The sequence below is a fragment of the Theobroma cacao genome, chromosome 2 (genome assembly GCF_053813885.1).
Source record: "Theobroma cacao isolate CCN51 chromosome 2, ASM5381388v1, whole genome shotgun sequence".
Classification (NCBI taxonomy): Eukaryota; Viridiplantae; Streptophyta; class Magnoliopsida; order Malvales; family Malvaceae; genus Theobroma; species Theobroma cacao.
The window spans coordinates 4489457-4504840 of record NC_142640.1 but is presented as its reverse complement, the minus strand read 5'-3'; the positions used below and the strand labels follow the sequence as shown (position 1 = coordinate 4504840).

Below are 15384 nucleotides of genomic sequence, written 5' to 3'. Positions count from 1 at the left end.
ACTCATGAATGTATGCTTTGCGTGCTTCCACGCTCATGTTTGAAGTTATTTTGTAAAAAAAATTCAGGTGTTGCAACAATTGAATCAACTTTAAAATATATATATTCACCTATCTATGAGGTTTAATCTCAAGCAAAATAAAAGAATGTTAAAATAAGTGATCATTCAATATATGATTTATGAATATATATGAGTAATAAGCTGACTATGAAATTCTCATGAAACTCCTTGTGGGGACTAAAACGAGTTCAAGAACCCAAAGTTCGTTGTAGAAAGATTTGTGAATCCATTTCTGACACTAGTACTTTCTAAGTTCCTAAAGCAAGTGAGAGCGATGGGTTTTAGTTCTTTGCTTTCCTTGTTTAAAGAAGTATTCTCAATTTTAGACTTCTTCCATCGATTTTTAACATGTCCAGTATATATTTGTACCAAAAAAAAAAAAAAAGAGATGGAACCAACCTAAACGCAGACATAACCTAGCAGCATATATGGGGATGGAGACAGTTCTTCGGCCTGTCCAGAAACCATTATCAAGCCGTGGTTCAACATAGCAGGAGGGACAACTCGGCTAGGCAAAATTATTTTATTGGGTTGTTAATATCAGGTCAAAAATCTAGCAAATATTATACAACAATACACACCTTTATAAAAGCGACATCCTTACATATCACACTGATTCGCTCAAGCCATCAACTAGGTGTGTATAGGCATTAGGCGAGCCACAGGACAAGTACTGTTTATACTAAATTGTCTCGTTATAGAAACATTCCAGTCAAGGGTGAGTAGGCACTGGAATCAATACGAAATTGTCTGCTGGGAAGAAATGGCAGACACCAGGGGTCCCTGGTTCAATCCCCAACACACGAAACGACACATGATTGCGGGTCCATTGAGAAGTATCCATGTGACAGACAGCAACCGCCTCCGCTCTATCTCCATTATCACCGCCCAGTGACACCTTAAACACTTTGTTCTGTGTCTCCTGGCTATGGCAATAGAGCACTGCATAAGGGTATGGCATGGTGTGACATGCTACCATCTTTGGAGCAGATGTTTCCTGCGGTGTTGCTAATATAGTATAGTTCTGGAAAAGGGTACTTGACTTTGTAAGATGTGCAGTTGTCAGAATTTTGAAATGGGAGTTCAATCCGAAGATGCTGCGTGCAAAATCAAGCATCGATTCTAAAGAGGTAGCACAGAATTTGGTCTCCCCTTTGATGGCTTTAGTTTCACATTCTCTCAGTGTATCTTCCATTGCTTTGGCTTGGGGAGAGTCTTGTAAGAAGGAGAAGAATCGAAGCAGGTAAGGAAGTTCTTTTAATGAGAAAGGAATGGAATCGGCTTCTTCTCTAGGCAGCAAGTGGGGAGATGTTGAAGGGTCATTCTTAGGAAAATATATCGGCATCGATTTGCCAACCTTAAGATCATTCAAGATAAAAAACACCATCAATGAACGATCCATGTGATTCATGTGGGATGACACATGATTGTCAAACATAGCATGTTGATGGGCATGTCCCCTAGTTTGGACAGTACTGCTATCATCTTCGCCGTGCCGATCATAATCCATGCTAGGGAGTCTTAAAACATTATTTCCCTTAGGGATTCCTTCATCATCCACGAGCCTCTCTACGCCCTGAACCTCATTTCTGATTTCATTCCCATTCACGACATCGGAGAGCCCCTGCAATTTTACCTGCTTGCTTCCATGATCGTGATTTATCAAGTCTTTCGAATGGTCATCAGCCATCTCCCTAGCTCCACTTGCATGAGCATGCTGCAAAAATGTCAATATACAGCATATATATAAATCATTAACTATACAGATATTAAGTTGTCAACATCAAAAGATCTTAAAAACATTTTATGTTTATACATATTTCGTTTTTGTTGTAGTCATTCGTTAATCTCACCCAGATTCTGGAGCTTGCAGATACTACCATACCGCTTCAGCTCTCATCAGATTAACAGAGGTATCTAGCTTGCGAAATGAATGAAGCAGAGAGTTTTAAGTATTACCATGACAAGTAGGAGGATAAGAAAGCTGCTGCAAGAAACAAATTTCATTCTCCTTCTTCTATAGCAAATTTCTTCCACTTTCAGCTATCTTCTCCTTTTACAAAGAGGGAACGGAGATGAACATAAAGAAACATAAGAGTGCGGTAGAGAACTAGAGGTAGACAGATAGTCTAATGCCATATTAGTAGTGCTATTGATAATTATTAACATAGAATAGAATATGATATTTTTTCCACATAACACTTTTATCAAATAAAATTTTATTACAATTTTCATAAGAGTCAACAATGTTAAATTTTCCCAAAAAAATAATAAAAACCTTATAATTTTCATTAAAAAGACAATAATATCTTTATATTAAAAAGCCTTATTTTTCTTATCTTTGAGCTTTAAACTTTGTTCGGACACCTGAGCTTAAAAAAGTACACTTCAGATAACTTTTTCGTAAAATAGATTCTTTTGAAACCTATTCTTCTATCAAAATTATTGACTAAAGGTTAAATATGCTTAGAAACCGTCCCAAGCATGTAGCCTGTTCTTCTATCAAAGGATCATGTTAATTTTGCTCAATCATTGAAGAAGTTGAATGTTCAAATATCTAACTAGTGAATACTTCACCTACCCAAGCTGGAGCTAGGCAACAGCATTAGTTTCAACAAGAAAAATACAATGCAAAGATAATTAAGAATCTCATATGCAAGATGACAAAGGTAATGGTAAATTTTATTTCAAATTCAAGGCTTTGTCATATTTCAGGGTCTTATTGTCACTAAAACTAGAATCAATAGGGTCACATCATAAAAGTTTAACACAAACTTATAATTCAATAAGACCCATATAAGATTAAAAGACGATAAACATACCATAACAGCCAGTGTTAAATTTTCACTAAATCTTGTCACCATGAAATTCAATATTTATTTTATACCTGTGAAATTCATTGCATTATTGTGACATGTCAAATCAAACATGGGCTCAAAATCAAATAAATTAATTTGGGTCTCGTCAGAAAACACAACCTGATTGAGATTATGTTGCCTTTTCACCCATGCATTCTCCTTTTGTGCCTCCTGTCTATATTTCTAAATTGAAGAATGATTGCAGGTGGGGTGTCAGATCTGTGTAAAAGCGACACCAGGAAAAGGGGTAAAGAAAAATCTCTTGTCTCCATCAATTTAACATTCGATAATATAAAAGCAATTCCCCCAGCTTTTATATATTTTTGCCATTGAAATGCCTCGTGCTTGATATTTGATACTAGTAGTATTTACCCAGAGTTTATTTCATAAATAATTTGTTGGATTTTTTTTTAGAATTAAAGTATGAATTTATATTATTTATTTTTTATATTTAATCAAAATCGAATTAAGTTAATTTGATTTTAATAAAGAACTAGTATTATTATTCATAATATGATTTAATAAAGCGAGTTAAATTTCAATATTATATGTTAGTTCAAAAGTATAGACCAGTGTAAAAAATTTTAAATCTTATAATAATGATTAGATTTAAAGATTCAGTATATACAAGTAAAGTTAGGTTTCTTGTTTAAGTAATAATATTAAAATTCTCATCCATTAGAGAATATATAAATAAGAAAGAGAAAAATCTTAGTACATTGAAATCCAACAATTATCTGAATAGTATTATTTTTGCTGTCAAATCATGTATCAAGAATCGAATACATTTTTATATTTTAAATTTTTATTATGATAGATATTAAATTAGTATAAATTACAAATTTAACATAATTTTCATTCAAAATTTAGTCTAATTAGCTAAATTCCCAAATTCATCAAAACAATTAGCAAAGTTTTTCAAGAACAAAGTCCAAATGACGAAAAGGCTAAAGGATCGGAGAAGCTTGCAGATATTGAGTCACATGCATATAGCGCATGAATTCAACGTGCTGGAAAATAAAAAAATCTTGAAGTGACTAGCCACCATATTCGACAACTTTTACTTAATCAAAGATATTACCAAACTTTAATGTACTAGAAAACAAAATCCTTAATCAGGATTGCTTTGTCTGTCATATCATCAATAGATTTCATATAATAAAGCGAATCTTTTACTATAATGGGAGGGGATATCGCCGAGACAAGGATTGGACAGTATCTTTTACGATTGTTTTGACTGCATGCATATTTCCGAGCATGAAAATAAGATGAATATGGCATGCCACTACTATGTCTACCTATTACTATATTGCTAATAAGATTTGAATCTTTAAACTTTGCTCCAAATCTAAAGCTTTAACAAATTAAATAAACACCAGATGGAAATCATGACTACTTTGGAAAGTACTAAAAACAGTCACAACTTTATAATTGTAAGTGCTGTTTGATTTTGTTTGTCACGCATTTATAAGAGCAAGACAGGTATTAAGCATTGATTACATGCACAAATTAGCTGGCATCGTTTATCCATTACACAAGGTTGCTTGAGTAAATCATTTTCTATTCCCTTTCTTTTTTGGGTGGCATGGATTCGAATTAAAGATGAATGTATAATAGATTTTGGATCATCTTCCAAAAAGGATGGTCTACTTTTCTCTGTTTTAGCAACTTCCGCAAATAATGAAATAAAGTATCTTTGACTTGAGGGAGCATACCCACATTTCGAAGAATCCAAAGAAGGTTACTACTTTTAGCTTTCTTTAGTCCCTTTCAATATTTTTCTAATTAACAGATTTTAAATGATTCCAATAATTGCTTGTGTAATTTAGTTGCATGGTCAAGCATTATTAGACTTTGAAATTAAAACTTAATAAATTTGATGAATGACAGACAAATTGATGGTTTCTCTTAACATTAACCCATGATTTTTATTTTTCAATTATCATAAGTTGATATTGAATGTTCATCATTAATTGATTAATTCCTTATTCCACCTAATTAAATGGAAGAGAAAGCAACAAAAAATAAAATCAAAATCTTTGTACGGATAAGGATTTCTGTGATGTATGTAAGAGAAAAAGGATAAGTTTCCTTCACTGATTGGTCATTATTGTTCATCGAGATGTGGGAGGCGATATAGCTTGCAGTTGCACACATGTTGCATCACATAGATAAATCCAAATAAAATTAACCACAAGCCCCAAGAATAAGTAGACCATAAACCCAAATTCTAGTTAATAGGGATTCTCAGTTATTTCTAGTCATACGTAAGAACCAGTACTAAACATTAATCACTTACGTGAACTCTAGTACATAGGTCCAACCATTGATTGACTTGCCAATGAATTCGAGCCAAGACTGAGCACTACTAATGATTTCAAGCCGAAGCTGAGTATTACTGCTTTCAATGACGACATAGGTCTTAAAAGAAAAGAAATCATTCACTGATGATTTTGACCCAAGGCCGAGCATTACTATTTACAGTGACGATAATGTTCTCAAGAAAAATAATTCTTTTTTCTAATGATTTTGAACCAGGACCGAGAATTACTGTTTACAATGATAATATTGGTCTAAAAAAAAAAAAAACCATTTGGTACTGATTTCAAGCTAAGGGTGACGGTGATGATGTTGTTCTCAAGAAAGATTGTCTTCTTGCTAATGATTTTGAGCCAAAGCCGAGCATTATTGCTTAGTCTAAAAAAGAAGAAATCATTTGCTAATGATCTTAAGTCAAGGCCAAGCATTATTGATTGTGGTTTTGTCTATTATTTAGACAGTGAATCATACATTAATTAATAAATTAAATATTTAAATTTAAAAAAAAGAATTTATTTATTAATGTTTTTATTGTTAACAATATAAATAAATTACAATATCAATTAAAATTAAAATGCAAACCCAAAAAGCATACATATGCTAATTAACAAGACCAATCCCATCCAAAATTTCCTTTATATAATTTTCCTTTGTTAAATTTTTCCTTTTTTTTCCCTCACCACCAAATTGAATCCTGGAATTTCATTTTCCTTTCCCACCAAATTGTCCATGATCTGATTTCAACGATTTATTGCGTTGGAATTCCTCGGAGATCAGTTCGACGAAATTTAGAATACAGGAGAACATTGAGTTTGCCGACAAAACGAGTCATCCAACTCGACTAGACATGAATTCAATGTGCTTGTTGCAAATCATTTCTACAGAGATCAATGCTAATGAATTTGGCTCATGTCATCGTCAATTTATTTATTCATCATCTTATCAAGGAATTTGCCAAGTGAATGTCTCTTACTGCTTTTCTAAATTAATTAAATATTATCTATAGTTTAAAGTAATAATCGACCATTAACTAATATATTATAAGAAAATATTCTTTAACCATAATAATGCATTCATTAAATTTAGCACGTGAGATCGAGCCGAATCTATTAAATTTATTAAACTAATGGGAGTGGGTACATGCTATCTTAATTTGTCAATCAATCAAAGATTTTATCTTTTCTCCCATGATTGTGGCTATATAATATTAGTAATCTTTCGTTTGATGATAAGCTTTTTAATCATGACAAATTAATTAGGCAAATATTTATTTTTTTAATGTAACAAGTAAAAAGGAATGTGCCAATTCGCTGGCTCATTTCTAATATACTTACAAAAAATAGTCACAATAAATGCCATTATATAGATAAGGACAAGGCATGAGCTTTTCCATATGCGGTATACAAAAGTAGTAGTATTTGTAAGTATCAGAAACAAAGAGGATTACCCTATCCACCTACAATTCAAGTTGTCTCCACTTGCATTAACAACTTCCAATTCATTGGCAATTCATCTCTTCAGTTGCCAATAGATTGTCACATGGTTTTTTTTTTTTTTTTAATGTTTGGGTGTGGAAAGATAGAGAAAGAAATGGGAAGAGGGAAGGAAAAAGAAATAGGGGTGTAAAATGGTTATGTAATTGATTAAATAATAATTTTATTGGAAAAAAATTATGAATAAGTTAAAATTTTATATTAAAAATGGTATACATAATTAATGTAAATAAACATATTCAAATTATATCAATTACTAATATATCTAAATACTATGGATGATTTTAAAATCTACATTTATTCTACGTTATGTTAGGAATAGTATGCTTATAAATAATCATATAAATACATATAGGTAAGGTATGATATTTGTTATTACATGAATTAAATTTTTTTAATGAAATCATATCATTTTTATATTATGTTTAGAATGATAATTTTATTTCAAAATGACATTGTTATCATTAAAAAAATTTGATAATGAACATTTATATATATATAAATATACATATATTTGTTTGATAACACAAAGTAAATTATACAATAAAAGTATAAATATTTTAAAAAATAATAGTATATCAATTACGGACACCTGCAAGTATATTTATGATATAGTTACGTAGATTATGAATAATTATTTTTAATATATTTAATTTTTTTATTAGAATTATCATTATTAAAAATATATATGATTATATTCTCCTTATATGTATAATATATATTAAGATCTGTAACAAAATATAAATATTTTCAAAATTTAAAAATTATTTAAATAAAAAAATGCCTCCCCCATCACAACAATGCACTTGTAAGATGTTGTTAGGTAAAAATTAATCATCCGTATCAATCATGACTTCTTGAATATCTATAACTATAATCTATATAAAAGCACATATAGAAATAAAAATTTTTATCAACGAAAATGGACATTTTTGTTTATTTTATTCTAAATTATTGTTTTAAAATTTTTTTATCAAAAATATTAATAAAATTTATCTAATTTGTAAATGAAAACGTTTATTGCATTAAATGACTTTTATTAAAAAAATTTTTCTTAATTTTAAATAATTTACCTATGAATATTATAAAATTTCATTTTCAAAAAAATATATAAAATTTTAATTATTTATACTTCAAAAATATTAATAATTAAATAAAAGATAAATTTTCACGTATTACTACGAATGGAAAAACAAATACTGGTTGTTATAAAAAGATACATACCGGTTATCCTTTCTTCCCGACTTGGTAACAGAGGATTTTTTTATGCAAGGTCTACAAGTCTGGATATTAAACAATATGCAGAGTACGGTGTTCTTGGAAGGTATTCCATGGGGGACCATATTCATTCATGCTTTATGGTACTTTTGGCATTGGCCTAATTTATCTATTTTTGATGGAAAATTTTCTTGGCCTTGCAACGCCAAACAACTTATCTGAACAAAAGCTAAAGAAGCCTGGGATAGTTTACAACATGATCAGCAAAAGGTAAAGCACGAGTCTCTGATTAGCTGGATGAAACCTAAAGAATTCTTTTTCAAATTAAATGTAGATGGAAGAGCTGAAGGGCAACCAGGACCAGCGGTAGCAAGTGGACTTATTAGAGATAGCTCTGGAACATGGTTAATAGGATTCACCTATAAGATTGGTATTTTATTCTCTCTAATTGCAGAGCTCTGGGAATTTATCATGGATTGATGATATGTTGGTCTAAAGATTATAGAAAAGTACAAGTGGAAATAGATTCGCTTTTAGCATTGCAAAATATACAAAACAAAGAAAATGACCTAGAGTCAAATATCCAATTACTACAATTAATCAGATAGTTACTTCACAAGGAATGTGAATGTCACTTAATTCACATATATCGTGAAGCCAATCAGTGTACCGATTGGATGACCACTCATCATGATAATTTAAGTATAAGATTACAAGTTTATGATGTACCTCCTGTAAATATTTTTTATTTATTACTTACGGACTCTCTAAGTGTCCAATGACTTAGGATGTTATTTTAAATTAATTCAATAAAATTTCCCTTCATATAAAAAAAAAGAAAGATACATACACATATTTTTCTATCTCTATAAATAGAACGATTTGCTTATTTAACTGCGTACATATATAGTTGGCGGTCACAGTGTGGTATTCTACTTTAACGTTATTGCCTTTTTCTGCAGTCATGAAGTCTTTCCTTTCTCTCTTTGCATTCTTCCTCTCACTTCTCTTGGTAAGCTAATTTAATTCTTTCCACGGCAAGCTAAACAAACTAAGTCTTCATTTATATCACTTGAATTTCCATTTAATTGATGTTTCAATAATCTTTGATCAAATTGTCAAGCACAAACTCAGAAATTTTATACTTTAAAATAGAAGGGCAAAAGGAAACTAGCAAAACACTCGTAGTTCATATACTAATGTTTCATTTTTATTTGACGTTATGGTAGCTATAGCTCCAACTATTTTTGATCTCATTCTGCGCAGTTTGCTAACACCATAGCAGCAAGAACGGACCCTGGGGAATATTGGAGAGCTATGATGAAAGATGAACCCATGCCGGAAGCAATCGAAGGCCTTCTCCGCATCGATGCAGCTGCCTCATCTTTCTCTGATGAAAAACCCAACTGTCATGATGCTGATCAGAGCTTTGAGCCTCAGAAAGAGAAGACTTTTGTTAAGGATTTTGAGCCAGGACATGGTGCTACGGCTTATGACAATGACATTAAGCCAGCAGAAGAGAAATCATTCGTTAAGGATTTCAACCCAAGGTCTACTGGAGAAAAGTCATCATTTGCTAACGATTTCGAACCGAGACCCAGTGCTACTGCTCACACTGACGATGTTGGCCTTAAAGAGAAGAAATTGTCATCATTTGCTAAAAGCTTTGAACCCAAACCAAGTGCTACAGCTTATACTGATGATGTTGGTTCTAAAGAGAAGTTGTCAATTGCGAATGATTTCGAACCAAGGCCAAGCGTTACTACTTACACTGACAATGTCGACCTTAAAGAAGAGAAGTTGGCATTTGTTAATGATTTTGAACCGAGACCAAGTGCTACTGCTTACACCGACGATGTTGGCCTTAGAGAAAAGAAGCTGTCATTTGCTAATGATTTCGAGCCGAGGCCAGGTGTTACTGCTTACACAGACGATGTTGGTCTTAAAGAAAACAAGTTGGCATTTGCTAAAGATTTCGAGCCGAGGCCAAGTGTTACTGCTTACGTTGACGATGTTGGCCTTAAAGAAAAGAAGTTATTTGCAAATGATTTCGAGCCGAGGCCAAGTGTTAGTGCTTACACTGACGATGTTGGCCTTAAAAAAAAGAAGTTGGCATTTGCTAATGATTTCGAGCCGAGGCCAAGTGTTTCTGCTTACACCGACGATGTTGGCCTAAAAAAAAAGGAGTTGTCATTTGCTAATGATTTCAAGCCGAGGCCAAGTGTTAGTGCTTACACTGACAATGTTGACCTTAAAAAAAAGAAACAATTTGTCAGTGATTTTTAACCAAGGCAAGAAAGCAAGCGTTTGCCAGGGTTGAAAAGATTGCTTTCATGCAGGAATTGCCTCTTTAATTAGTATCTTCGACTATTTCTGTAGTATGAAGCTGTACCTCGTACGTGAAGGTGTGTCTGTCTGTTTGAGAATAAAGAATTGTGTTATGTGAGTGTATTAGGATCAGGTCAAGTATTGTCAAAAAGTTAAGGTACTGTTGTAATGTTTGAATATATGAAATATAATTAGATGTTGAGCATTTTACGTATATGATTAGATAGGGAAGTGTAATGCATTTTGTTTACTAATTAAACAGGAATCCATCGCTACAAATCTAGCAATAATAATGACATTAAGATCTAAATAAGCAGAGAATTTACTAATTAAGATCTAACATCTTTATTCCTTATACCGAGATTATAAGTTTAAAACAAAAGAATTTTTATCTACATTTTTATCAATATTTCTAGCCAAACTAAGCCTGACATCAATTAAACCCCAAAAAAAGAAACAAAAATCTTTTAGGATATAAGGATTTAAGGTTGTCGAGATAATAGAACAAAATGGAAGAATAAGTTTGCATGTATATATATACACACACATATATACATATATATATATATATATATACATATATGTATGATTAGTAATTAGAAATTTATTTTTTTATTTTTTTGACACTGTATTCCATCATAATAGTATATGTGGGTCTTAAAATCTGAATAAACAATGTGTACATACATTTGTGTATATAATTATTTAATTAGATAAGTATACGCACTTCTACAGAAAAACAGTGTGCCTCCAAATTCTAATTATTGTGCAAACAGAGACAAGTGCTACAGCCAGACAATGGGAAAATGGAAAAACATAGGGGAGAAAACGACAGGGAGACAAGAAAGATGGGCAGATGGCCACTCCAGGCATTCAAGTTTTAATATTCTCCCAACATCTTGTTTTAGTAATGTGCATCGCCCATGCATATGGTTTGCAATGCATCATATTTGTAATATGTCTGCCTTGAAGAAGACCTGATCAGTTAGTTTGATAGATTATGGTAAAGCTTTGATTAATTGTTAGCAAACAAGTGCAACGCAAGGTACTAATGTTCTTGAAATATCAGAAGAGCAAAATCATTCCATGGTGATTTCAAAGACTCCACCATTTCCAGCAAGACCTGATATAGTTGTTTAGCAGTGGATTGCTTCTTGTTTTTAATTGATGAAATTTAAGTATATAATACAGTAAATCTTTATAGATTAATAGTTTTAGTATTATGAAATTTTATTAATTTATCGAGATATTATTTAATTAAAAATTAAAATTTTATTAATTTTTATATTAATTAATAAAAATTAATTTATCGAGACTTTTTTTTTAAATATTGAACTTAATACATGTATTCTATATTGTGATTATACGAATATTACCTAATTATCTAATTACGAATTATCATTATTCTTGATGAGCAAATTATTGAAAGCGTCATTGGAAATGACAAAAAAGATGAAGTTGAAGAGGATAGTTTTTGTAACGACCCCTCCTAAGTCATTACCGACGTTCGAGACTTCCGAGAAAATTTTTGCTAAGTCCCGAACAAACCTCATTTGAAACTTCCGTTAGATTTATTAAATATATATATATATATATATATATATATATTAACGTGCGTAAGCAAATATTAATAATTAAACTACTGTTTACTCTATTCAAAATAATATCAATTACAAAGTCTTAAACAATTCATGACCATGAATTAACAACATTTTTCAACATTTAGCAATTTCTTTGTGACACAACCTTAGGCAGCGGAGCAACTCGAAGCGGGTTAGGAGATGCCTTTACCTAATCTGCGGTGGATCGTATGCACCGATGGTTACACGTTAGACTAATCTCTATCTGCAAAAAAGAGAAATAAGAGCGATGTGAGTCTCATAGACTCAGTAATTATCGTTGACCCCATGAGCAGGCGAGGAGGGGAAACAAACATAAAGGTAAAATGTTTATAAATTCAAAAATAAGCGAAGAAAATACATTTCATAAAAATGAGATATTTTGTTTTTTATACCTTACAATTCTTAAAAAAAATAATTCACAAGTAAACATATATGAAAACAGTTGTATTTAAGGTACTAGAAAATCTTTCAACCCCGACATCTAGTCAACATTAAATTCAATGACAAGAGAAAAATGAAAAGTCTCAAATATAAAAAGACGAAATAATTTATCACCAATGAATAAGTAAATTTCACTTGCCATTAAATAAAAATTTCAAGTGTTAATGTCATGTATAGTGAAATAAAAATCCACAAGAGAGCATCATCATCGGGTAGGATTAGCATAGCCCATAGGCTTATTTTCTCTAACATCATCACCTACTCGTGAGAACTGCCCGTGCCACCAGATGAATCGGGGCTTAAGGTCTCCCTATTTTACCTCCTCGTGAGAACTACCCATGCCACCATATATAAATCGAGACTTTAGATCCCTCTTTTTACCTACTCGCGGGAACTACCCACGCCACTATATTTAAATCGAGGCTTCAAGACTCCCTGTTTACCTACTCGTGGAAACTACTCATACCACCATATATAAATCGGGGCTTCAAGTTCCCTTTTTAAATCAAATATCGATAATCGACAATTACTACTTTATACACAAAGACCACACTTGACCTGGTGTGGTAACTGATTCTACCAAGTATATCTCAATTACGTTCAAATAAAAATCATTATAATTTAATACATTTGCAAAACATAATAGTTTGTAAACAATATAATCACAAATCAATGTTGTGTATATTTTATTTCAAAACATGGTATATTTATCAAATTAGCATGATAAGTGAAATAAATAATTTATCATCAAATTCTATAAATCAATAAAAAGGTCATTAGCTTAAACATCACACAAGCTTGCAAGATATGATTTTGAAGTGAAAAGCCAATCAAAAATTTGTTTTCTTGTAATTAAAAGCATGTAGATATATTTAAATATATTATAAAAAAATAAATTTAAAATTCTTGTTACAAACACAAATAACTTAAGGGTTTCTACCAACTAATGTTGTCTACAATTTCGTCAACTTTCAAATGTAACATATATAATATGTTATAGAGATATAATTTTGAAACTTAATACCCGTTCACTTCACAATAACGAGACATTACTTTACTATTGATTCATGCATATATCTATTTATTCTTTTTTTCTTTTCAATTTCTTCCTTTCTCTTTCTTACTCCTCTTTTTTTTTTCCTCTCTTTTCTTCCCTTACCGCCGGCCTTCCTTCAAACCGGCGTTTCTCTTCTACGTTTCTTTTTTTTTTTTCTTTCTTCCTTCCCTTTTTCTTTTTGTTCTCACTCTTCCTTCTCCTCCGACACCGATGCTCTCTCTCTCTACCTTCTTCTTTTTCTTCTCTCTTCTCTTTCTCCTCCGTCCTAGACTTAAAAACCAAAGCTCCCCTTTTAAAACTTAAACCAAAATCCTTTAAAAAATATCTTTCCCTTCCTTGCCGTTGATATCAATGGAATCAAGATAAATATGTTTTACATGCCAAGTGACAGCTAATATGAACTGCCGTTACTCCCAAAGAAGCATAAAAAAAATTGCACCGCTTTTCATAAGAAATTTACTGTTGGTCCCTCGGTGGCTTGGATAAAATACTACCTTTATATGCAAATTTTGTCTTCTTTTGTCTTTGTCATTAACGCCACCTTCAATAGTTGACTTATGTATGCCTTACATTTTCAACAATGCTACATAGGATGGCCGGCCACAAGGAACAATGCTACAAAGGAAGCTTTGATCAAATTAATGAAAAATTTATTATTTAATTATTCAAGTCTTTATCTTTTTAATTAAGTTATCTCATAATCTTTTAATTTTAATTTTTTTTTATTTTTTTCTTTAACAGTTGTATTAATAAAATATCAAATCTATACTTCAATACGGTATTATCATAATATTTAAATGTTTACTTACACATACTAGATCAATTTAATAAAATCATGTGGGTACAATTATCATCGTTTTTCTAAAATTTTTCCTTACTTCTTTTCCCTCACTTGAATTAGTCGTATACTCTACATTTGTGATTAATTTCAATAATAAATAAAATATTAATATTTTAATATTATTTTATTTAAAAATAATAACTAATAATATTTTATTTTAAAATATTTTTTTCATACGTAACCGTTCTTTGATCCTTAAATTTATATCATGTGATCCTTAATCTTATCGATAGGGTCTTATTAATTGCTAAACGAGGGTGCGAGGTGTTACAGTTTTGTATTGGACGTTATCTCACATAAAGATGTACTCAAAACAACAATCACATTACATAATTTTATCTTACAATATAAAAACAGTACTACACCAGAACTTCTTAATACACAAAGAAAACTTAGAGATGAGGCCCAATGAGACAATCAGTTTGAAAAAGAAACAAGTAGCATTGGAATCATATTTTACAAAGATCTCTTAATTGAATCATATATATATTTGATGTATAAGAAGATTTTTAATTTATATATCAAGTAAGATTTATATATTTTTTTAATTGTATTATTTTATAAATTTAACGAATTATTAATTTATCATGATAATCCTAAATCGAGATCGATTACAAATTTTATTTAATCGAGATTATTAATTTATCAAGTATTAATTTGTAAAATTTTTACTATAATTAGAATAATAAATACGGCATGGACCTTTTTTATGCTATAGAAAAATAATTTTGCCGCTGTTCATGACTGTATCTTTTAATAAACATTTAGTGCTGCGGAGGTAAATGCAATGAAAATCATGCACCTCCCACATGAATAAAATGTTGCCATTCCTCAAAGCTGAGAAATCTCCCCATATTCTTAATTTCTTAAAATTCAAGTAGCCAGGCAAATGGACTGGTTGGAGCTACAGTAAAAGAATATCTAATTTTTAAAATGAAGTATTATTAAAAGTATCTAATTCCTATTCATATAGTAAAATTTTATTAAATTTATATATCAAGTTAATTAATTCTCATTGTAATCTTGTCAATAACTTTTATTTGAAACTTTTGCTTTTTACTAACTTTCCATCAACCGATTTAGCTTTTATTAATAAAGTTTAGCCTGGTTCAGATTTAAGTTGTTTCAGAAATCAAGTCAAGCAAAA

The 15384-nt window shown here is 30.9% G+C and overlaps 2 protein-coding genes across 3 annotated transcripts; one reads left to right on the top strand and one right to left on the bottom strand.

The window, feature by feature from the left end:
* Positions 1–623: 623 nt before the first annotated feature.
* LOC18607800 (BURP domain-containing protein BNM2A-like) lies at positions 624–2179 on the bottom strand. 2 transcript variants are annotated; one of them, XM_007042162.3, is made up of 2 exons: positions 2020–2179; positions 624–1777 (listed from the first exon to the last, which is right to left on the bottom strand). In XM_007042162.3, the coding sequence occupies exons 1-2, from the start codon at positions 2065–2067 to the stop codon at positions 773–775; spliced, it is 1053 nt and encodes a 350-aa protein (XP_007042224.3). In that variant the 5' UTR covers positions 2068–2179; the 3' UTR covers positions 624–772. The 2 variants fall into 2 exon arrangements, with proteins under 2 accessions (XP_007042224.3, XP_088659920.1); XM_088803794.1 differs by having other exon boundaries at positions 1914–2163.
* A 6644-nt stretch (positions 2180–8823) lies between these two features.
* Positions 8824–10481, top strand: LOC18607799 (uncharacterized). Its single transcript, XM_007042161.3, has 2 exons — positions 8824–8960; positions 9215–10481. Exons 1-2 carry the CDS (start codon positions 8913–8915, stop codon positions 10232–10234), a joined length of 1068 nt encoding a protein of 355 aa, XP_007042223.3. The 5' UTR covers positions 8824–8912; the 3' UTR covers positions 10235–10481.
* Positions 10482–15384: the final 4903 nt, after the last annotated feature.

Excerpts from the sequence above, each read along its gene's own strand:
- LOC18607799 (XM_007042161.3), top strand. The coding sequence starts at position 8,913 with ATGAAGTCTTTCCTTTCTCTCTTTGCATTCTTCCTCTCACTTCTCTTG. Across the intron at positions 8,961-9,214 it reads TCTTCCTCTCACTTCTCTTG|TTTGCTAACACCATAGCAGC; the intron begins GTAAGCTAATTT and ends CATTCTGCGCAG.
- LOC18607800 (XM_007042162.3), bottom strand. The coding sequence starts at position 2,067 with ATGAAATTTGTTTCTTGCAGCAGCTTTCTTATCCTCCTACTTGTCATG. Across the intron at positions 1,778-2,019 it reads TTATCCTCCTACTTGTCATG|CATGCTCATGCAAGTGGAGC; the intron begins GTAATACTTAAA and ends ACATTTTTGCAG.